The 21,444-nt window shown below is 46.6% G+C and overlaps 1 protein-coding gene across 3 annotated transcripts; it reads left to right on the forward strand.

Moving 5' to 3' along the window:
• The first annotated feature begins 75 nt into the window (after positions 1 to 75).
• On the forward strand, positions 76 to 21,214 carry LOC100540196 (beta-galactosidase-1-like protein 2). 3 transcript variants are annotated; one of them, XM_085209355.1, is made up of 20 exons: positions 76 to 336; positions 1,961 to 2,020; positions 2,760 to 2,957; positions 3,408 to 3,476; positions 3,783 to 3,878; positions 5,264 to 5,372; positions 5,627 to 5,719; positions 8,041 to 8,122; positions 10,606 to 10,670; positions 13,068 to 13,152; positions 14,145 to 14,282; positions 14,607 to 14,687; positions 15,180 to 15,286; positions 15,671 to 15,817; positions 16,175 to 16,246; positions 16,761 to 16,839; positions 18,052 to 18,139; positions 19,313 to 19,427; positions 19,931 to 20,047; positions 20,512 to 21,214. In XM_085209355.1, the coding sequence occupies exons 1-20, from the start codon at positions 254 to 256 to the stop codon at positions 20,596 to 20,598; spliced, it is 1,971 nt and encodes a 656-aa protein (XP_085065481.1). In that variant the 5' UTR covers positions 76 to 253; the 3' UTR covers positions 20,599 to 21,214. The 3 variants fall into 3 exon arrangements, with proteins under 3 accessions (XP_085065481.1, XP_085065482.1, XP_085065483.1); XM_085209356.1 differs by lacking the exon at positions 1,961 to 2,020; XM_085209357.1 differs by lacking the exons at positions 19,313 to 19,427; positions 19,931 to 20,047; positions 20,512 to 21,214 and adding an exon at positions 19,014 to 19,295.
• Positions 21,215 to 21,444: the final 230 nt, after the last annotated feature.

Raw genomic sequence — 21,444 nt, forward strand, 5'->3', positions numbered from 1 at the left:
CTGACGACTGACTGACTGACTGACTGACTGACTGACTGCGGGCCGCTGCGCCGCGCGCCCTCGCCCCACCCTGAGAACGAGCCAATCATCAGCGCCGCTCAGTGAATGGGGCGGGGCTCGGCGGCGCGCAGCCAATGGAGGGCGAGCGGCGGGCGGAGCGGCCCAAAGCCGCGCTTGGGGCGGGGGGGGCGCGGCGGCGGCGGCGGCGCTGGTGGCGGTGCGGCGCGGTGCGGCGGGGCCGCGGGCGGCCGCCATGTGGCCGTGCGGAGGGCGGCGGCAGCGGCGGTTCGGGGGCGTCGCGCTGCTCCTCCTCGTGCTGTGGCTGCTGGCACGCAGGTGAGAGCCGCCGCGGCCCCGCCGCTCAATCGGTGCTGGGGGCCGGGGGAAACGGGCTTGGGGGCGGGCGGGGCCGAGAAATGAGGGTTTGGGTAAAAAAAAAAAAATAATAATAACTAAAAATTGTCCATTTCTTTCCGAAAATGGGGAGCTGCGCCTAAACCGTGCGACGGCCCCGGGCTCGGGGCCACCTGCGGCCGTGCTGTGCGCACCTGAGCCCCGCAGGAGCTGGGAGCTGCCGACGGGCGCAGCGCATGTGAACTTTGTGCAGCACGAGAATGAATTGGCCGCCGCTTTATGGGCGCTCAGGGGCGAGGGAATCAAAGGAATGGCTCTGGTTATCGCAGCGCACATCAGCTGCTAGGTTCTCGCCCAGCGGATTGGGCTTTAAATAAACACATGATAACTATTTCTTGCCTGCTGTAAAAGCGCTGGGTGCAGAAGGCGTGCCGCTCATTGACCTCATGCGTTGCATCAGAGTGCCGATGGATCGGACTTCTGCGCATCGATCCCGGCGCTCTGCCGGCCGTCGTCTGCCTGGCCACGTGTGTGCGTGTCATTGCAAAGCGGTGGCGGTGGGAGCACGGGAATCTGGCTTCACCGAGGGTGGATGCACTGACAGCCGGTGGTTGGCACGGAGCGTTGCCCCGCGGCTCGGCTCACCTGAAAGTAAAGCGCTCTGAAATGCGCTGCTGGTCACTGCGCTGTAGGCGCGAGAAGGCAGCTGGAAGCTTTCACTTTTCTGAAGTCAAAAGAAGCCTGAAATAAACAACAAATTCCTCCTGGGCAGCTCTAAGTAGGGCTTAGGGATTAGCTGTAAAGTCCTTTGTCCTCTGAAGCGCATCCTTTAGTGTTGCCAAAGACAGCTCGTAGCCCCCGGGGTTTATTCCCCACTTCTGACTTTTCTTTTCCATCATTCTTCCCATTCTGAGCACAGGGTGTAGGGCGACAGCAAAACTCCATCACACCTGGGGTGCAGGGAGGACCTCAGCCCTCCCAGCCCTCTTTGGTGACAGAAGCTGCTGGAGCTGGGAGTTGAGGAACTCGGAGGGGACTTTTCAGCCAAGTTATGGCCAGGATTAAGAAGATGAGCTTAAGTGATTAGTTTATTTTTATCTGGCCACGTATGCTTCCTGAGCGCCGTGTTCCTTCTGCCTCCAGTGACACTGTTTGCATCGTCGCTGTGTGCAGGTGTAATTCAGGGCTTTGTCTGGCTCAGGAACAGATTCGAAGTGTACTTTTTTCCAGAATTGGAGCTTCGCATCACCTGAATTTTTGAGCTTCCTGCCTCAGGCTCCTCCAACCAGTTCCTCAGGGCAGTGCTGCTGCTCCCCAGCCTTAAGTCATCGTTCCCTGGCTGTGCTCAGCTTCTGGTGGTGGGCATTTTTGATCCTTTTCCTATCCAGGCAGTCATCCTTTAAATACGACTGTCGTTCATTTCGTGCCGATTTCTTCTTCTTTGCAGCTGTGCTGTCTTCACGAAAGTTCTCCTGTTCCTGTACCACCTTCTGAATGGGATACATTACTGTCTTTGCTCAACACCATTTTCTGTAGATGATTTGATAAATGCATGAGTACTCATTGACTGAAGGCAGTGAATTCTAACCTAGACTTGCTTTTCCAGGTATTACCCATGCCTGCCGCCTGTTGTTTCAGAGCCCTGTGAGAATGCTGTTGTACACAGGTACTCTGTGCTTGCCAGCCAGCCCTGCCATATGTGGGAAGCCCTAGATTTAGTTCCTCGTAGTGTCCCTGTCTCATGCTGGAGGACAGGTAATGGCTGCAGGCTCCTGGGCAGTAATCCCTGTAGGCTGTGAGCTCTGAAAGCCTTCACCCTCTGCTAACACCCGCTCTGCACTTAGCATAGAACACAGCCAGAGGCTGGGGCATTTCCCTCTCCAAATGTGACATTTCTCTGAAATGTGTGGGTCACTGTTTTCTTGAGACTGGAATTCATTTCTTGCATCTGGCTGTGATGATGTCTCAGTGGAACAAGAGACTATTGTCCAGCTCTGTTGTGTATTCATTTATGGAACTGGGGTGGTCTGATGGAGGCACTGTAGCTGCTTTGGATCCGGACTAGCTGATAAGAATGTTTTTTTGATTCAACCAAAATGAACTGGGGAGCAGTGCAAGGCAATAGGAGGTAGTTTCCTGCATGCAGGAACTGACCTGAACGGAGGTGTGATATGAGCATTCCAGCTGGTAAGTGCTTTAGAACCCAACATCTCATTTGGTCTGGTTCTTCATTAAGGAACTGGTGTAAGCAGGAATGCAGGTGGACGTAAGTTTGTGATGACAGCAGACGCAGTCATTCCTGATGAACAGAATCTCTCTTTAAACTGAAGGGGTGACACGACGAATCCCTTGTAGGAGGACGTGCTCCTTTGCTGGCTGCTCACCTTTCCCCCTTTCTCTTGCAGGTTTAACTGGAGTGAGCTGGTCCCACTGCGGCTGTGGGGCAGGACGCTGGGGCTGCAGACTGAGCACTCACAGTTCCTGTTGGAGGGAATGCCTTTCCGTATCTTCGGAGGTTCAATGCACTATTTCCGAGTCCCCAGGGAATACTGGGAAGATCGGATGCTTAAGATGAAGGCGTGTGGTTTGAACACCCTCACAACGTAAGTGTGCTCGCTCCTATCCCTGGGATATGTGCCTACAGCCCTGCTGGCTGCTGGGGACGTGGTGGCACGTGGTGATGTCTGTTGGTACTTGTTATGGCAAAAGATGAGTTTCTTGTCCTGCCAGCCCCTTTAGCATTTATCTGTGGTTTACACAGTTGCAATGTCACTTAAATGTAGACAGTAATTGCTATTCCTCTTTGCTGATCTCACCGTGTTTGATGGTCTTGAGAAACTCAGGTACTGCGGAGTACAGGAAAAGAGTGCAGTGAGGAAGGGGCTCATGAGAGAAAGGAAAGAAGCACGGATAATATTTAAGTAGGGACTTTGTAATGTGTGCATTCTGTAATCCCTGAATCTGTTACTAAGAAATGGAGTGCACAGCTTGGTTTTTTTCTGTGCTTCACAAACACAGCAGTTCATTGTCACTGCCCTGACTTTGCCTTTCAGGTATGTACCATGGAACCTTCATGAGCAAACACGAGGGAAGTTTGACTTCAGTGAGAACCTGGATCTGGAGTACGTGGTGAAAATGTTGTCATTAAATACTGAGGGGAGGGTGTACGTGTTGGTTCTGGGTGAAGATAGCATTTCCAGCTTCTGAAGCAAAGCCTTGCCTTGGTCTGGTGATGGAGACCCTCACTTCTTCCCCTGCTTCCCAGAGCCCTGGGAGCTTACAAGTTTAGCATCAATCCAGTGTAATTATTTCACCTAGCAGTTCCTTTCTGGTTCTGGTACCTAAATTCTCATAGTGATTGGTGTATTAGGAGCACATGGAGTAGGGATGCTGCAGTCAGACAGTAATCACAGTGTCTGCATCTCTAGGGCCTTCCTTTCCCTGGCAGCTAAGAATGGGCTGTGGGTGATTCTGCGTCCTGGACCTTACATCTGCTCAGAGTGGGACCTTGGTGGCCTGCCCAGGTAAGTGCAGGTGAATGCTCATCGTGTTGTTGAACTCTGCTGTGGAATATAGATAGTAAGGAAATGTAATCCTTTTATTTTATTTTCTGGTAGGGGGAGGAATTATGTTGTTAAACAATAGCTGTTATGACATAATGGTTACAGCAGGAAAACAGAATTGAGGAAATCTGTCTTCATTGCTTCATTGCAACTTGACTGTCTTCATAATACAATCAGTAGCATCTGCAGCTTGATGTAAGGATTCGTTTAATCTCAGGTCCATTTTAAAAGTCCTGCTGGAACATATGTGTGATCTGACTGGCAGTGATAAAGTCCTAAGGTCCTATAGCTTCTCCAGACTCCTGCTGTGTTTTCTCCTAAAGCACACTGGTTGTTGGTAGGAGCCTTTGGGAGCTGAGTACGTCAGTACTGAGGCTTGCTTGGTTACTGGATCCCAGTGGAACCAGTGCCTGGTTACATAACGCTTGTTTTCCTTCAGTAGAGACACGTGACAAAACTTGGGGATTATTTCTTTCAGTCTTTTATTTATTTATCTTTTCAAAATGCCTTTTGTACCCCTGCACAGTTCAGGTACAGAACTTTGGAGGTGATTTTTGTGAGCTCACTGAGCTGGATGTCTTTCCAACCTCTGATAGCAGAACTCACTGATGCCTTTTGCAGAGGCAGGGGAGGTGCAGTCTTACTCTGCTTATATTGTTACAGCAGTACATGGTTCTGCTCTTAATTGCTTGTTTCTCTGTTAACCCCCAAACAGCCAACTAAATCTTGTAAATCAGCAGAAGAGACCATGGGAACCATTACTGGAACCATTGATTTGAATGATGATTGGGGTTTTATGGGATAGCACTTAGCTGTAGTGCTTGGGGACGCGGGGAATTCTGGAGTAACCTTAGAGTGATAAGCTTACCCTTTTGTACTTGTTGGTTTGCTCTTGAATAATCCCCTCTATAGTTATCACTTATGCTGTTGCAAATAGCACATGAAGAGCAGGCAGGATTGTTTTGCCTTCTGCATTATCTACATACAAGCGTCTGCTGCAGCAACTTTGTTTCTGCAGTCGTGTTTCTGATGCTGAAAGCACCCACCATAACTTAACATTCAGGTTTTAGCTCATGTGCAAGTAGAAAAACTTCCTTTGCCTTGCAATTTGAGTGTGTTTTGGTTGGGCAGAGGGCTTAAGAGAGAACAGAGTTAAGTAGAGCTAAGATTACGTCATTGGTGACTCCCTGCGTTGTCCACACCTGCACTGAGAGCTTAGCCAAGTGACACAGGAGGATCAGTTATTCCTGCCCAAATGTGGCTTGCTGTCAGTGAGTGGTGTTTCCTCTAGCAGCCTGGACTTGACGTGAGGCTTTAATTGATCCTGTTTGCTGTTTTTTTTGTAGTTGGCTGCTGCAGGACCCAGAGATGCAGCTGAGAACAACATACAAGGGCTTCACAGAGGCAGTGGATGCCTATTTTGATCATCTCATGCCTATCGTAGTCCCTCTTCAGGCAAGTGCAATCCATTGCCTCTCTGTACACAGATGAGTGTTGGGCAGCAGGTCAAAGCAGTGACAAATCTACCAGCTTCACTTGGGGAACCGCTGTTGGCTATAGTTGCCCATGTCAGCTCTGCAGTGTGAGACATTTGGTTGTGTTGGGAGGGTTGTGCAGATGTGTGCATCTTTTCTGTAAGCCAGCACTGCTATGATTCTGCTCCTTCTGATTAGAAATCGCAGTGAACATCTCCCTTTTGTTTCCAACAGTACAAGAGAGGAGGTCCCATCATTGCAGTGCAGGTGGAGAATGAATATGGTTCCTATGCCAAAGACCCAAACTACATGGCCTATGTGAAAATGGTAATGTTGGCACATTTACTTGTTTCTGTGGTGAGTCCCACTCAAACCACCTTCCTTGCAGTACTTTCTTCTGAGTAAATTTGACCATGGCTTTGGGAAGCCTTGAAAGCATCAGTGCTAAATCCAGCTAGATTTTCCATGGTACTTCTTTTGGTTACACCTCTCACTGCTGACAGTCTGAGTCCCCGTGTATTCAAAGAGAAGAGGATAACAGAGAAGTGGAGGAGTGGCCATCATTCATAGCTGGCCTTGAAGAAGCTGTCTCCTGCTAATCCTGCTTTGCTTCTCTTGGACAGCATTAAAGAAGGGTTTCTCCATTTCTAATCTTGTGTAATCTGAGGTTCAGCATCAGGAAGGTTAATTTACCCAAAGGAAGGTTAATTTACCTAATGTCTCCCTTGCCCTTGTCAGTTGGAATGTGAGGCAGGAGCTCCCTGCCTCCAGGCTATATGGTGAAGTTGGCCAGTACCCAAGGAGGGAAATATAACATGAGTCAGACCTGCTCACTCTTCCCAGTACAATAGCAAGGCAGGAAGTAACAAGATAAGCAGTCTGTCTTACAAAGTTTGTTTCTTGGTTTCTTTTCATTGAATACCTGAAGTGTTACAGTAGAGAAGAGAGGTTGTATGTTCTATGAACTGTGTGTTCCCAGCATTATCAGGTCTTTTTGAGACCCTGTGGGTGGGCAGGTGTTACCCTGAGTGCCTTGAGGTTAGTTCTGGTGCAGGTCATCTCACTGTTCCAAGAATATGGAGGCTCTTCAATCAAGGCAGGAGTCCTGATCTGTCTTGCTAGTGCCTGCTTCTGCACTAGCTCTGCCTCCTGAAGTGATCTCATACTGCTTGTATGCAAGTATGCATGCAAGTACGTTAAGGTTAGCTGCTGACCTGAACTGATAAAGTCAAGATTGCCTATTTTATCTGCATAGTTTTGCTCCTTGTTTCTTATGCTCCGTGACAAGCAAGTGGGTAAGTGGCTTTCAGGGCCACAAATGAATGGGGCACAGAGATTGTTGTGTCTGAACAGGATGCCAGCTCCATTCTTACTTTTCCATATCTCAGTGATGAAAGAGCTTGTGATGTTCCATAGACTTGTCAGAACAGATAACGTTTCCTCACCAGGCCTGTGGGTGTACTTTTGTGGTGCTGCTTTGTTGTATGCTAGAATTGTGCACAGCTTACAGCTGAGGAAGTGCAGAACTTCCAGAAGAAGCTGTAGGAAAGCTGGATGTGCAGGGCTTCCTTGGATTGGAGTGGGGTCTGTGGTGCTTTGGGCCCTCAGCTCCAACAGCAGCAAGTAGGTCACACCTGCACTTAGCAAGCAATGCAATTCACACAAAGCCTAAAAATCCTCCTCTCACTCTGCTGGACCATCTCAGGCCATGAGAGGGTGTGCTGGCAGTGACCTGGGGTTAGCTGAGCACACACCTGTGTCTGCCTCAGACACTGCTGCTATTCCTGGATTCTGTGCTGCGCACTGAAGTCCTGCAGTGCATTTCAATGCCTTCCAGCTCTGCTGTTTCCCCGTGCTGCACTTGTATTTCAATGGAAAATATATTTAAAAAGGAAGAGACTTAGCTCTAAATGCTTAAAGAGTTATCTTAAAACTTACTAGAAATTCCAGTTCTGCTATCAGATCCCAGCATCCGTTTGGGTACTGATGCAGCGATGACGGATCGATAAACTAAACACGTTTTTTCCACTCTGAATTGAATTTGTCATCTCTAACATAAGACTGCGTGTGATGCTCAGGTCTCCTCTGCACAGTGTGTGTGGGTGTGTGCAACGTGCAGAAGGCTGTTTGAATGAACAGCAGGTAGTAACGAGTTGGCACACGTGCTGTGGGTGCTTGTATCACCATTTTGCAGTTCGTGGTTTGGTATTAAGGAGGGTGAAGGCGTGTGTTCAAAGCTCCTTGGAGCTGCTGGTGTTCCTCTGACTGCAGCTGTACTGAGAAGAGGGGTTAAGTTGCTACTAGCAGTTCCTAATCCCTCTTTCAAACATCTACAGTGTGAAGGGACAAGTGTGAGAGAACACTCCTTGTGGGAATAGCATGCGTGTGCATGCATTTTAACAAAGCTGGGAGTGCCACTGCATACAGCACTCTGTGATACTGAGGATCCCATCAGTTCTTTCAGGCGTGACTATCCAAGAACCCCAGCTGTCCTGTGATGGATGCTCACTGGCAAATGGGCATTTTTCTCCTATTGGTTTCTATTGTTAGACAGAGAGATGGTGACAACGAGCTTTAACACTGCAATATCAAATACAAATACAGAGCTCGGGATGTTAACACAGCGGCTTTTCCTCTTTTTAATGCAGGCTCTGTTAAGCAGGGGGATTGTGGAGCTGCTGATGACCTCGGACAACAAGAATGGGTTGTCATTTGGCTTAGTGGAAGGAGGTGAGTGCTCGTGGGAGAAGCAAGTGAAGCTGTTCCTTGGGGCAGCGGATGAAATTGAATGAAATTGCATTGAATGAGAGCAGCTGCTTTGTGGCTGTGGCCGGAGCTCAGCCCTGGGTGGCTGCAAGCATGCAGAACAACAGCAGTCCTTTCTCAGAAAGGTTTATTTCCCAGTGCGTGGTGTAGCAGTGATTGCAGATTCCTCCACACGGAGGCAGCCTCTCTGCTTTTGAGGGTTCTGAATAGGTGCAGATGAAACACCTCGCTGCTCCTGTGCCACACCAGCCAGTGCCATTCCCAGTCAGCTTAGGCACGAGATGGCTGCTGTTTCCATCAGACTAAAGGGCTGAAAATAGTACTTCTTATTGTTTTGTTTGAATATATGCTAAATGAGCATGTCAGCAATTATTACTGCTGTTAATTACTCCTAAGGTACCTCCTTTGCAGTTCAAAATGGAAGAAAAAAAGTGCTTCGCAGCCCAGATTGCAAAATGTAATTTCCTGGAAGCTCAGCAGCGCTCTGTGGGGTAGCACTGTGTTCTCAGTGAGTGTGCAAAAGGATGTCCATTTTGTGTTTTCCTTTCAAAAAGGGTGATTTAAAAAGTGTATGAAATGCTGCTTAGTGCCTTTCCTGCTTTCCAGTATGGAAAGAGTGGAGGTGCAGTTGCTGGAGCTGCACTGTGCTCAACTCAGAGTCCTTGGGATGCAGCGTGACACTGATTTTCAGATTTCCAGACTGATGTGCCTGCTTGGCCTGCAACACCTTCCCCACCCCTCCTGGGTAAAGCCTTTGAGCTTTTCCATCATCTCGTCTCAAGCCTGGAAATGATTAAAAAAGATCTTCTACATCCTTTTTTTTTTTTCTTCTTTTTTTTTTTTTTCCTTCTTTTGTTTTTATATGGAAGTACAAAAGGGACAAATCCAGCAGCTCAGCAGTCCGTGAGCTCTCAGCAGTGCTCTCACAGTGCTTTGATTCTTTGGGAGCACAGCAGTTTCCAGCTGTGACCACGTAGGGTCACCCTCTCTCTGCTGTCCAGGTGTGGAACCCCAGCCCATCCAGCCCTCAGCATCTTCTGCAGGAGTGTTTCCAGCTCTGAGCTCCATGATGCTCAGAGTTATCTTTTCCAGCATGTTGCACACTGAGAGCTCTTTGACTCCTCTGTGGGCACAGTAAGTGACAAGAAACCCGCGCCAGATAGCTCTGGTTCCCATCTGATGGGCACCAAAATAAAGCTCCAAGTTCCCTCTAGGCCAAAGCTAAAGCACCGTGATGGAAAGCTGTGTGCATGGGAACATTGCCTACTGTGGAAAGGTTGAGTAAGGCTTTGGGCCTGGTTCTCCATCCCTGTCCAGTGTTGAATGGTGTGCTGTTAATCTGCACAAGGAGCAGAATTAGGCATTTTTGCTTTCAGAATCACAAACTAATGTATCACATCAAGGCTAAATCTACATTTTGTTTTGTTCTCCTGCTGTGTTTGCCTGTGCTAAATTCTTCACACTATATAGATCAGCCCATCAGGTTCAAGGTGTATATATAGAGAGAAGTAAGCTTTTGCTTCTGTAAGTATTCTGTTTGAAGTGCTCTGTCTGACACAACTGGGGCTGGATCCCATGCTGGCTCTTTTGTAAGAAGTCACTTTTTACAAGAGAATCACACTACTGCTCCTGCAATTTCAAAGTTTTTTGGGGAAAACGGAGTGACTGAGGTCTAGAAAAAATCTGAATAGGTGCAGATGAAACACCTCACTGCTGCTGTGTCACACCAGGCAGTGCCATTCCCAGTGAGGTTAGGCACGAGATGGCTATTGCTTCCATCAGATTAAAGGGCTGAAAATAGTACTTCTTATTGCTTTGTTTGAATATATGCTAAATGAGCATGTCAGCAAATGAAAACGATTCAGCATCTGTTAGGGGCTGGGACACTGACAGCAGGTCGCTGTGTTGTCAGCTCTTGCCTCAGCCTTTTGCAGCACTGCTGGCTCCCCTGTGCTGCATGGGGCAGGAGCACAGAGCCATCTTCCAATCACAGTTTCTGCCTGGTTCATTCATACTGCAGTCCCTCTCCCCATCCCCATAGACATCACAAGCAGTGAGATTGCCTGGGTAGACATTCCTGCAGCTAAAGCCTGCGAGGTTGGTGTGGCATCCAGAGATGACATTCTAATAATAAGTTTGCCTTTATGTGATGCCTTTTATCTGAGGTTCTCCAGGTGCTTTACAGCCTCTAATTAAAGCTGATGAGGCACTCTGATGCTCTCTTTCTAATAGCTGTGAATGCTGTGGCTGAGAACACAGCCTGCAGGTATTCCACTGTGTGCTGTGGTCCCCTCGGGTCCCTCATGCTCAGTGAGGACTTTGATGGGAAATTCTTGGGGAGGTGGTTCAGGTGATATTCCAGTTGTCTCTGGGCTGATGCATGAACCCGTGCATGAGAGCATTTTGCTGGTGTCTAAATTGGTAACAGCTTTTTCTTTTCTTGACAGCATTGGCCACTGTTAACTTTCAGAAGTTGGAGCCTGGTGTACTGAAATACCTGGACACGGTACAGGTAAGAGACAGAAAGACTCTAAGTTTCACAGGACAGCTTTATCTCAACAGAAAATTAGTGCTCCTTCTGTTGGAAGACAATATTCTTTGGGAGGATAGTTGGAGTTTTTGTTACCCTTTGGATGCAAGCAGCAAGTTCGTTATTACTTGGGCTTTAATGACAATTAGATCCACAAAAGGGTCCTACATAACAAATTAGAAGGTGTTGAAGGGCTATTAGTCCAGCTACTAGAGTATGGCACAATTGCACCCACTGCTATAAAACAACAAGGCACTGACATCTGGTGATGGATGTGATTTGTCACAAAGCCATGAGCTGCAATAAACTGAATTATTTCTCTTTCCTTGGTTGAATTTGTAGGTCTGCCTGCGTAGATCATCTTTAGTGCCTAACAGATTTGAGTGCGTAGTAATTCTTTTCTGAATATTCAGTGATTGATTAAATAATTAAAATGAGCACGCTTTGGCAGGAGAAGGTGCTCTCCACGAGGCTGTTTGGCAAACATGTTTTCTGTAGTGACAGTGCAGTGTGTACCAGTGGGAAGGACAGAGGACCATCCAAAGCACAAAGCTGGTGGAGCAGTCTGGTCCCTGCATAAGTTGCCTAACAGGAGCTTCTGTGGATGTTGTTATATGTGCAGCTGATCCCCAAGAAGATTAACTGTCAAACAGGGAACACGGCATGCAGCTGTGTTGCTTTCTCTAATGCCCACTTTCATTGCTTACTCCACTTTCAAGTGTTGATACCCAATAGCATCCTACTTTGCAGTTGCCCTTCCTCCAGAAGGTCACTGCTCTTTTTCCCAGGCTCTTTCATCCTGGTGCTGTGCATTCCCTCGGGAGTCAGTTTGAAGGCTGTGGTCTTCAGTTGCTGACTAAGTTCCCAGCAGCAGCTTCCAGCAGTGCAGTGCCCTTGCAGCCCTCCGAGCAGCCCAGCCTACTTGGCATTTAATTTTTGCTGCAGAAATGCATTCACACGGAGTGTATTGCTTGAGCATCTCTAATTCCCTGCACTGTCAGAGATGTGAATCAGTGTGGAAAAAAGAGGTAGGGAATTGCCTAATGAGCATTTGATGCTGAAAGTATCTTGTGTGATGCTGGGGTAGCAAGGCAGGAGCAAATTTTGATTTTTAGTGACAGGTTCTTTCTCTCCTTGCGTCCTCTGTCCTCTTCTCTCCCTATTGCTCTGTGTGCCCCAGATGTCAGCCTGGGAAGTTCTGAACAGCTGACATGTGCCCCTGGCCACGATCGATTCCATTCTGATCTCTTCCCCTGCCTTTTGCTCAGTCTGTGAAATGCAGCCCTGCTGTTGGTGTGCTGAGAGCTGAATCCCATCACTAACTTCTTTTTTGTCTTGTTCAGACAAATGAGATTCTGCTTTGTGTGCTTCTGCTTTCTTCAGGTCCAGAAAAATTCCACCACACACAGCAAATGAACAGAGGGCACCTTTCACACAAATTGAACGCATACATAAAACACAGCCTAGCAAAAGCAGCTCCTCCATTGCCACACTTACTAATTAGGAGACAGAAGCCTGTCATTCATATTCATAAGGAATGTGAGGCTGCGTTACCTTTTCCTTGTCATGATCTCTTATTCCAGAAGTCAGTGGAACTTCTTTGACTTGTTTACTGGGGATGGAGTGATTAAACATATTACTGAGAGCTGGTCTGAACCTGGAGCAATTAGGTTATTACAGGCACCTGCAGTTGTTTTCTCCTAATGAAACATGAATTTCTTTAATGCCACTTACCTTGGCTATTTCATGCAGCATCAGATAAAGCCCCTATCAAATAAATGCCAAATTGCCTTGACTGGAAATAAATACCGTGAGCAGGGAGTGCCAGTGATGGGGCCGGGAGGAATTCTGCAGGAGCTAAGGGAGCTGGCAAGCAGTGAAGAATGGGAAGCAACTGCTCTGTGTGTAGAGTCTTTATAATGAAGACCTAATTCCTGCAAAGGCTAATTTTTTCCTGCCAACACCATATGCAGCATTAAAAAGGCATTAAGCTGCTAAGGTCTGCTGTTCCCACCTTGGCAAGCACTGGCTGCAGTGCACCTGCAAACCCTCAGCTGGCAGTGGCATAGCTGATAAGTAGACATTTATAAATGCCTCTTTCTAGCAAAAGCTAAACAGTGACAGTTGGTTAGTCTTTTTTTTGCTACAGCTCTACCAAACAACAATATCCAAAACTGGTGGGTATCACCTGATGGTGTGCAGTGGTTGTTGCCTCGTGCCTCACGCTGTACTTCTCTGGTTTTGCTGCCATTTCTGGATTGCTGGCCCACATTGTCACGTTACTCACTGATTTATTTTTTTTGCCCACTTGAGAAAAAAAGAAAGGATGCATGCAAGGCTCCCTCTGTCCATTTTAACTCTGTTTTTGTTGTGGTGCAGCGAGATCAGCCCAAGATGGTGATGGAGTACTGGACTGGCTGGTTTGATAACTGGGGAGGCCCTCACTATGTCTTCGATGCAGATGGTGAGCAGGACGTGGTATTGTAGGGGGGGATTCTTCTTCTGCAAACAGTAACAGAAAAATGACAGAACTTTTTCAGATGCTCTGTCCATCTGTAACCTTTGCTGTGAATCTTTGTAAGTGACCAATGTCTCAGTGAATGGGTCACATTGCTGTGCCCTGGGTTTTCTTCAGCAGTGCTAGTAAACAGCTTCTCTTTAATTCCTATTTTTCAAAACCAGCTTTCTTTTTATTTCTCCAAGAGGGACACACTGAGCTTGTGCAGAGAACCAGACATCTGAAGATATTAGCTATGATGTGTTCCAAGGCCTCAAGCTGCTCTGTTGATATTGAAAATGTAACAAGTGCTTTAAGTTCTTTCTTCCACCTCCTGAGCTAATGTAAACCCTGTGAAGACTTTTATTTTGCCAAAATATCATCTTCACAGAAGTTTTCTGCACCCCTCGTCATAGAAACATCATTTGTGTACTGAATGCATGTTCTGGGAACAGGGCAAACCTAAGCCTCCTGCAGTTGTGACACCTTCTGATAAGTACTCATTTTTACTGCAGTTTACAAGCTCATTAGGAAGGAAATCTAGTACTAAAATAAATAACTCCACAACCTCAAGGGCATCTAAGACCTGTGTAAGTCTACTTTAATGCCTGTTTCATCCTCCTGCAGTTGTCTTTGTAATCGGATCGTTGCTGGGCTGAGTTTAGGAGTGTGATTGAGCAGTCCTTCTGCTTAAGAGCAAAACTCCTGCCTGTGTCCATGAGTTTTACTTTTTCACCTATACAACAGGTATATTTGCATGGATTAATCTATCCCAATCTGCCAGTGGATGTGCTGCCCTTATTGAGGGCTAAATGCAGATCACAATACAAATTGCTGTAATTACACAGGCGTGGCTGACTGAGAAGGACCAGAATGTCTGAGTCTGCTTTGAACTACTAGAAGAGGTTTAGCCTAGCTTCTTGGTTTGTGGACTTCTTGGCATTGCCTTTCCTTTACAGAAATGGTGAATACTGTAGCAAGCATCCTCAAATTAGGAGCATCCATCAATCTCTACATGTTTCATGGAGGCACCAACTTTGGCTTCATGAATGGTGCTTTGAAGACTGATGAATACAAGTCGGATGTCACCAGCTACGGTGAGTTCTCTGTCACTGCCTTGCTTGTGCACCTGCTGTGAGATTGCAGCTCAGGCTGCCCTTTGGGTGACTTAGAGTTGCAGAAGCATTTTGAAATGATCAGTGCAACCCCGTGGTCGTGGGTAGCTAAGCTGGAACATAGCTCTGAAGCAAATGCTTATCTCAGAGGAGGCTTACTGTGATGTTTGCAGACCCATTCCAGGATGTGTCACTAGGCACAGTGACACAGATTATAAAGTACAAGTTTCCTTAACTTGCCTCTTGCTGAGAGAATTGTTTTGGGCTCTCGCTTCTTAAATGATGGTACGTGTGCTTCTTTTTCAGATTACGATGCTGTGCTGACAGAGGCTGGAGACTATACGTCCAAATTTTTCAAGCTCCGACAGCTCTTCAGCACAATCATTGGTAATTATAAATCCTAGAGCCAAAACACTGTTGCAGTCTACTGCACTAAATCAGAATATTCTAAACTGCTGGAGCCCTGCAGCTTTGATTGACTGTCTGGGAGCATTTTCCAAAAGATGGGAAGGAGGACCAGGGATTTTGGGTATTTGGCTTGTTATCAGCAGGCAGGTAGCACTTGGCATCATCTCACTGTATTCTGAGATGTATGGTGCTATTTGGAAATAAATGCAGATCTGAAGGAAACACCACTGGCTATGTTATATCTTGTTATGCCTTGGTGTTTACTGTTCTGGGCCCAGACAGGTGGCAGTTGTTGCAGAATAACTGTAGTTCTTACTCAACCCTTGCACTTGTTTCACGTTTTTTGGCAGCAGATACAGGGCTCTGTAATTCAGTGGAAAGATTGATCAGAAGAAGTCTGGAGAGGCCTTAAATCTGTGTCAGCTTTTTGCATCTGAAATAGTTGCTCCATCTTTCTTTTTTGCATTACAGGCCAGCCTCTTCCTCTCCCTCCCATGATTGAAAGCAAGGCGTCGTATGGTGCGATCCTGTTGCATCAATATATCTCCCTCTGGGATGTGTTACCATCACTTGTACAGGTAGTACCACCAGTTTTATGCAACTCAGCATGAAAAGTCATCGCCTGTTAGCAGGGAAAGATCTGGCACTGGCATGCAGGGAGAAGGATGGGGCATGTTTTGTCAAGCAGACCTATTTTCTTATCTTACCCTTTTTACTGCTGCTTTTGTTCTCTTGGAATTCCAGCTTTGCAAGTCCTTGGCTCCTTTTTCTGGCACTTTGCCTTTATTGCTGTAGCTTTCATAGGGTCACAAGGTAACTCAGGTCAGAACAGATCTCTGGGAAGCCCCAGAGCAGATGTGATCTGTGGCAGAGTGGAACGCCTGTCTCAAATGAATTGCCTCTCTGTGACCTGTTGGTGCTAAGAGAGCACTTCTGCCATTCAACTTCTTTCTCCTTTGCAGCCCATTAAATCAGAGTTTCCAGTTAACATGGAGAACCTCCAACTAAATGATAGCAGTGGGCAGTCCTATGGATATGTACTCTATGAGACTGTCATATTTGGTGGTGGACACCTGCATTCTAGAGACCATGTCCGGGACCGAGCACAGGTGAGGAGCCTGCGGCCAACTTCCCACTGATGTAAATCTCTGATCTCTGACCACACAGTAAGATGTGATGTTTTTACATTAGAACTTGCTCTTTCAGTTCTCAGCTAAGTGCCAACCCTTTTCATTTGTAAATCAGCTCGAGGTCTGCTAAAACTCAGAATATCTTTAAATTTTGAATGTTCTGAGAAATGTTGGTTTTGAATCTTTTTTTCCACCTAGACTGAATCGGTGAGAGAGCTGTGGACCCTAGGTTCTAATCTCCATTAGAGACGGTTTTCTTCCCAAATAGTGCTCTGATAACCTACACAAATGTAATTGATGAGATGCTGCTCTTGTCTCTCGTGCTCTGTTCTGCAGGTGTTTGTTAACACCATGTATGTTGGTGAGCTGGACTACAACACGGTGGAGCTCTCCCTTCCTGAAGGACAGGTAACTTGATGGAGGTTGCGCACAGAACCAAAACCTCTAATGAGATGTAGCTACCAGGAAGGCACCTCCCACCTAATCCATTTAACTTGCTGGTATGGTACTCTGATGCAGAGGATGGTTGGTATGCCCTAACTAGACACCATTTCACTAGTGGGACACAGCATGATTTCACTGCCAAGTTCTTCTTGCTGTGCACAGCCCCCTGGGTAAGGTGAGCAGGCATGAATACTCAGTGCTGCTCTTGAGTCTCATGGCAAAGCTACATGCCAAAAGCCTGCTCTGTGTCAAACTCCATTTCTCCATTAAAGTGGTATTTAAAAATTCAACAGAGGAAGAAAAGGAAAAACCTTTATGAGCAGGTTGAGACCATCAGTAAGCAAAGAATTGCGACTGCCAAACGTCCTGGCACTACCTCCCTTCTTCAGCATTGCTGCTGACAGTTGTTTTCCAGGCATTAGTGCACTGCTCTTGGTGATGCTCTCACATTTCTTCTTCGTTTCTTCTTTCTTCACAGGGATTCAGGCAGTTAAGACTCTTGGTTGAGAACCGTGGTCGTGTCAATTACGGCCTGGCGCTGAATGAGCAGCGGAAAGGTGAGTTGAGTTTGGTCATGGAGCCTCTCACTGTCTGAGATGCTTCTCTGGGCTTAAGTACTGTGAAACTGTCTTTCTTGTATAATTTACGAACTGAAGACCGATGCAGCTGTGTTAGTTTTAGGCAGGATGTAAGGGAGATGGTGGGAAATGGTGTGACAGAGGGAAGCTGTGAGAACTGCTGCTCATTGCTCCCTGTCTGGAGTGACTGTAGATGAAGAGTAGTGGCTGCTTGACAAATTGCATTAAGGCTTCTCATTTTAAAGGGCAGCAGTTGAACCCAAGGCCATCACTGAATCCTACTCTGTTCAGTTTTGCCAGGTGATGGAAGGGTACCCATTCTTTTGCTCTCTGAGCGTGTTACTTCGCAGGGCAGGAAGGAAGAGACCTTTTTTAAACTCTGTCCTCCCCTGGGGTTTGATACTGGAGAATCACAGTGTTTTAAAACACACACAACATTCAGTATATTCAGGAGGAACGAGTTACGTCCTGTTGAGCAGAATTTGCTAAAACTTTCAAGTCTATTACGTACAATTATGGAGCTGGAAGAGGTTGAAACCCCAGGATTCTATTTTAGTGGGGAAATGTATGCAAAAAGCAAACAAGAAAGAATAATGGAGTGAGGCATGTGACTGTACTAATTTTGTTATACTGCAGAGTATGTGTATAAAGCCTCTACTTCTTGGGCAGGTTCAACTGCAGCCCTGCAATTAGGGGGCTAGATTAGGGCCTAGGCTCTGTTTGCTACGTGCAGAGTATCTAACAAGGAAGTGCTGGAGGAAAATTATTTCTTAAAGTTATCTTAAGATCTTTGGATGAGAAACAGTGCATCAGCAATGGGTGTGAGTGCTTCCCCATGCTAAATGTTGCCATTCCTATTAGAGAGGTAACTGATCTACTGCTTTAACAAATCTCTACATGGGCAGCTAACGAACAATAACAACAAAACCCCATCTGCTGTGCGTGCCAGCAGTGTTTTCTGCTTGGAGGGTGTTTTAATGGCCTAGTGAGTTAAAGCGAAGGAGGGAGTGGAGAGGCCAAAGTATAGTAATGTTCTCCACTCAGTCTGGATGAGCAATGGGACCATATGGAGTCTAATTCCATTGCAGAGCGTGGCTGCTTTCCATCTCCTGCTGTTCCTTGCATTCAGAGAGGAAAATCTATCAGTTTTAGCTGCTTTTCAACTCTTCATTACCCCCATTGCTCTTGCAGGCTTAATTGGTGACATCTTCTTGAATAAAACCCCCCTGAGGAACTTCAAGATTTACAGTCTGGAGATGAAACCTGACTTCTTGAAAAGGTTTGTGGGATTTAAAAATTGTTCTTGCTCATTTGAAACCAACTGTTTAGCAGCAGTGCAGAATCTGGGAGGCAGCAGTTACACGTGTAACAAAAAGGCAACGCCATATAAAAGTAGGTGAGTAAATTTGTGCCTTGCTAAGCTCCTTGCTGATACCTTTCCCCAAAACATTTCAGACCACAGTGCTGTTTTCTCCACACAGTTTAAGGCAACAGATACCCCGTGGGCTCTGACCAATGTACCAAAAAGACTATTTTGAGTTTTGTTAATGTCAGAAAATAACACATGTGCGTCCCCCAAGATAGCACAGCTCCCGCAACGTGCGTAGGAAGGAGGGAGAGGTGATGTGAAACCAAACAGGCTTTTAAAAGAGGAAAAAAGAAAAAATAACATTTTGAAATTTTAAAGGACAGTCTTAACAGGTGCTGTGTGAAGGGGTCTTTCTGAGGGGTAATTGCAAAACCAGTGACTGCAGGGTTGCTTTAGGATGTTTCCATTGGGGGACATCACAGCAAGTGAGCTGCCATGCCCAGACAACAGGCAGCTTGTGTCACACCACAGCCACTCACTGGCAGTTGCCCAGTAGCAGCAGAGCACAATCAGCTTGCAGTGAGTGCGTAGGAAGATGTGGCATCGTGAAAGGAATTGTCGTAGGCTTTCACTTGAATCATTCAGAAGTGGTCACGCTGCACTGGATCAATAAATTCCCTGAATCCAAGAGATGCAGTTTGTAAGGGTTGGAAGGAGCATGTTCTGGCAGAAGTTTAAGGCTTCTGTGGGACTTCGGTGCTCTGTATTGGTTGTTCTGTTTGTCCTCTGCTTCCAGAGGGCATCAGAGATGGTGAAACTCCGTATTTCCTTTTCTTGCACCAAGGACTTGCGTTTCAGTGGCATGGCAAGCATAGGAGAATGAAGACCAAGACACGTTCCACCTGTTCCTTTCAGCTAGGTGCTTGCTAAACAGCATCACCACTTTGCAGTGTGAAAGATATTGCCTTCAGGCACTACCAGCAGGAAGCAACTCCTTCCATCAGGCATGGAAGGAAACTGCAGCCTTGTTGTATGTAACAAATCCCATCCACTGCTGTAAGCAGGGCTCTGAAATGATGCTGAGGCTGCTGTTGGAACTGAGTGCTGCCCAGCTGTTAGCTGTGCTTGGCCATTCTCTTACAGCTTGCGGCAAACTGCTGGATGGAGTGCAGTCCCAGATTACTTTGTTGGTCCAGCTTTTTTTCGTGGAAGGCTGTGGATAGAGCATCAACCACAGGATACTTTCTTGAAGCTACAGGCAAGTCCTTGTCCTTCCCCACCGTTTTTGATTCATGAGAGTTTGCAAAAGCTGGTTAAGGAGAGCCTTGTGTCACAGCTCTGAGCCAGTCAAGGCCACTGCCTTGTAGTCTTCCTCTGAGCTTTGAGAAAACAGATTATTTTGATGGTGTAAAAAAATCTTCTAAAGCTGGCAGGTAATTCTGTTCAGTCTGCAGTGGCCTTAATGAGAAAACATGCAGTGCTGACAGTGCAGAGCTGCTAATGAATTGTTAGTCTTGATCACTGATAGGCAAGGGCTATTTGTTTTCTACTTGCTGAAGAGTGATGGGCACAAAACATAAAGGAGGTGCAGGTTTTATCCCTGCCTCCTCGTGGTGTTGGAAGAATCGCTTCTTTATAGACATGGCACAGGAAGGCAAGCAGAAAACCTGCAGAAAGTGACTGGAAAGAGTGCAAGTGTGTTTCCTGTGGGGATGTTAGATACAGCTGCTTCACTAATTCTGTGTGCTGTCCTGATTTTAGGGCTGGGAAAAAGGAGTTGTGTTTGTCAATGGTCACAACCTTGGCCGCTACTGGAAAATTGGACCTCAGGAAACACTGTACCTTCCTGGCCCCTGGTTGTGGAAAGGGAGCAATGAGGTGAGTGGCTCTGATGTCTTGTGTGTGTGTTGTTAAAGATCCTGCTCAGGGTCATGTCCCAAAGAGCTAGACAAATACAGTATGTTAATTAGTTAGCTACAGCTGGAAACGAGGGCAGTAGTGAAGGAAGGAGATTTAGCTCCTCAGATCTGTGAAAATGAGGGGAGGTGCTGCTCTAAAGCTAAGAATGTGGCTCTGACAGCCATTAAGACATGACAGGGATCTCAGCTGAACTTCAAAGTGCAGCATCAAGTTCAAAATCAAGACGAAGCCAATTTGATGCTCGTTCACTTTCTGCATTGTGTAGTGCTGGAGAATCAAAGTTACTGTTCTGAATCCTATTGATTGATCTCTTCTAAATGATGCTTCCTTCCTCTGCAATGATTGTATGCCCTTTACCCTTAGAAGTTGTTAAGTCACTTAGCCTTTGTATGAAGAGCTTTCCATGTCCCTCTCTTCTGCAGATCATCATTTTTGAGGAACGCACTGCAGGACGGATCATACAGTCTGTCGACATACCTTACTTGGGACGGACCCAGTACGTGGACTGACGAGAGCATCTTTCCCATGTTTGGTTCATCTTGAACACTCCTGGTTGCATGTCTGGGGACATGATGGCCCATGCACTTGGGCCTCTTAATTTCCACTAGACCCAGGTCAAGGATTTGCTCTTTGGCAGTAAGCTCAGAAGAGAGAATGGGCCCCAAAGGAACCGGAATCTGTTGTTTCATTGATGGATGCAGAAGCTCATCTGTGTGCTCTACTGAGGAGCTGTGGCTTGGATGGCTGTGCATGATGTTACGGACAGCAGTGAATGTGAGGGAGAAACACGGTGCTGGAGGCAGGAGAGAGAGAGTGAACTAAACTCTGAGTCCAGCTCTCCACTGACTTTAAAAATGTGTTATGACTGACCTCTTCATTTTTATAATTAGGGAGAAAATAGTTGGTGAACATATGAGTAACCGGGTGTGGAAACCCATGGTGTTGTACTTCCAGGTGGAATTTATCAATGCAAGCTGCAGAGGGGCTGCTGCAACTGGTTCACTTGTTGGAAACCATGTTGGTTGTCAAATGAGTTAACTGTGAGCTTTGTTCCACTGCGTTTTAATATGGAGGTTGTCTCTCTCTCAGAAAGGAGGAAAAAAAAGAAGTTTTAAAAATTCACAAGTGGTTTTTTTTCCTCTATCAAAAATACCATTCTGTTTCAGGTCAGGAACAAGCGAGAGCTTTCAATCATGGAGAAGAGAGCTCCCTGCACCTGGAGATGAAATTTCCCCCTTATAAAGAAGCAGCAATCAGGTTTTGGTTGTGATAGAAGCCAAGGAGTCACATAAATACTTGCAAATGGGAGAACAGATCTGGGCTCTGAGAAGCACCGACCGTGTGCACTGCCTCTC

The sequence above is a fragment of the Meleagris gallopavo genome, chromosome 26 (assembly GCF_905368555.1).
Source record: "Meleagris gallopavo chromosome 26, MGAL_WU_HG_1.1, whole genome shotgun sequence".
NCBI lineage: Eukaryota > Metazoa > Chordata > Aves > Galliformes > Phasianidae > Meleagris > Meleagris gallopavo.

Coding starts and splice junctions, on each gene's coding strand:
- LOC100540196 (XM_085209355.1), top strand. CDS start 254: ATGTGGCCGTGCGGAGGGCGGCGGCAGCGGCGGTTCGGGGGCGTCGCG. Junction 15,287..15,670: donor TGTTACCATCACTTGTACAG/GTAGTACCACCA, acceptor TCTCCTTTGCAG/CCCATTAAATCAGAGTTTCC. Junction 19,428..19,930: donor ATACTTTCTTGAAGCTACAG/GCAAGTCCTTGT, acceptor TCCTGATTTTAG/GGCTGGGAAAAAGGAGTTGT.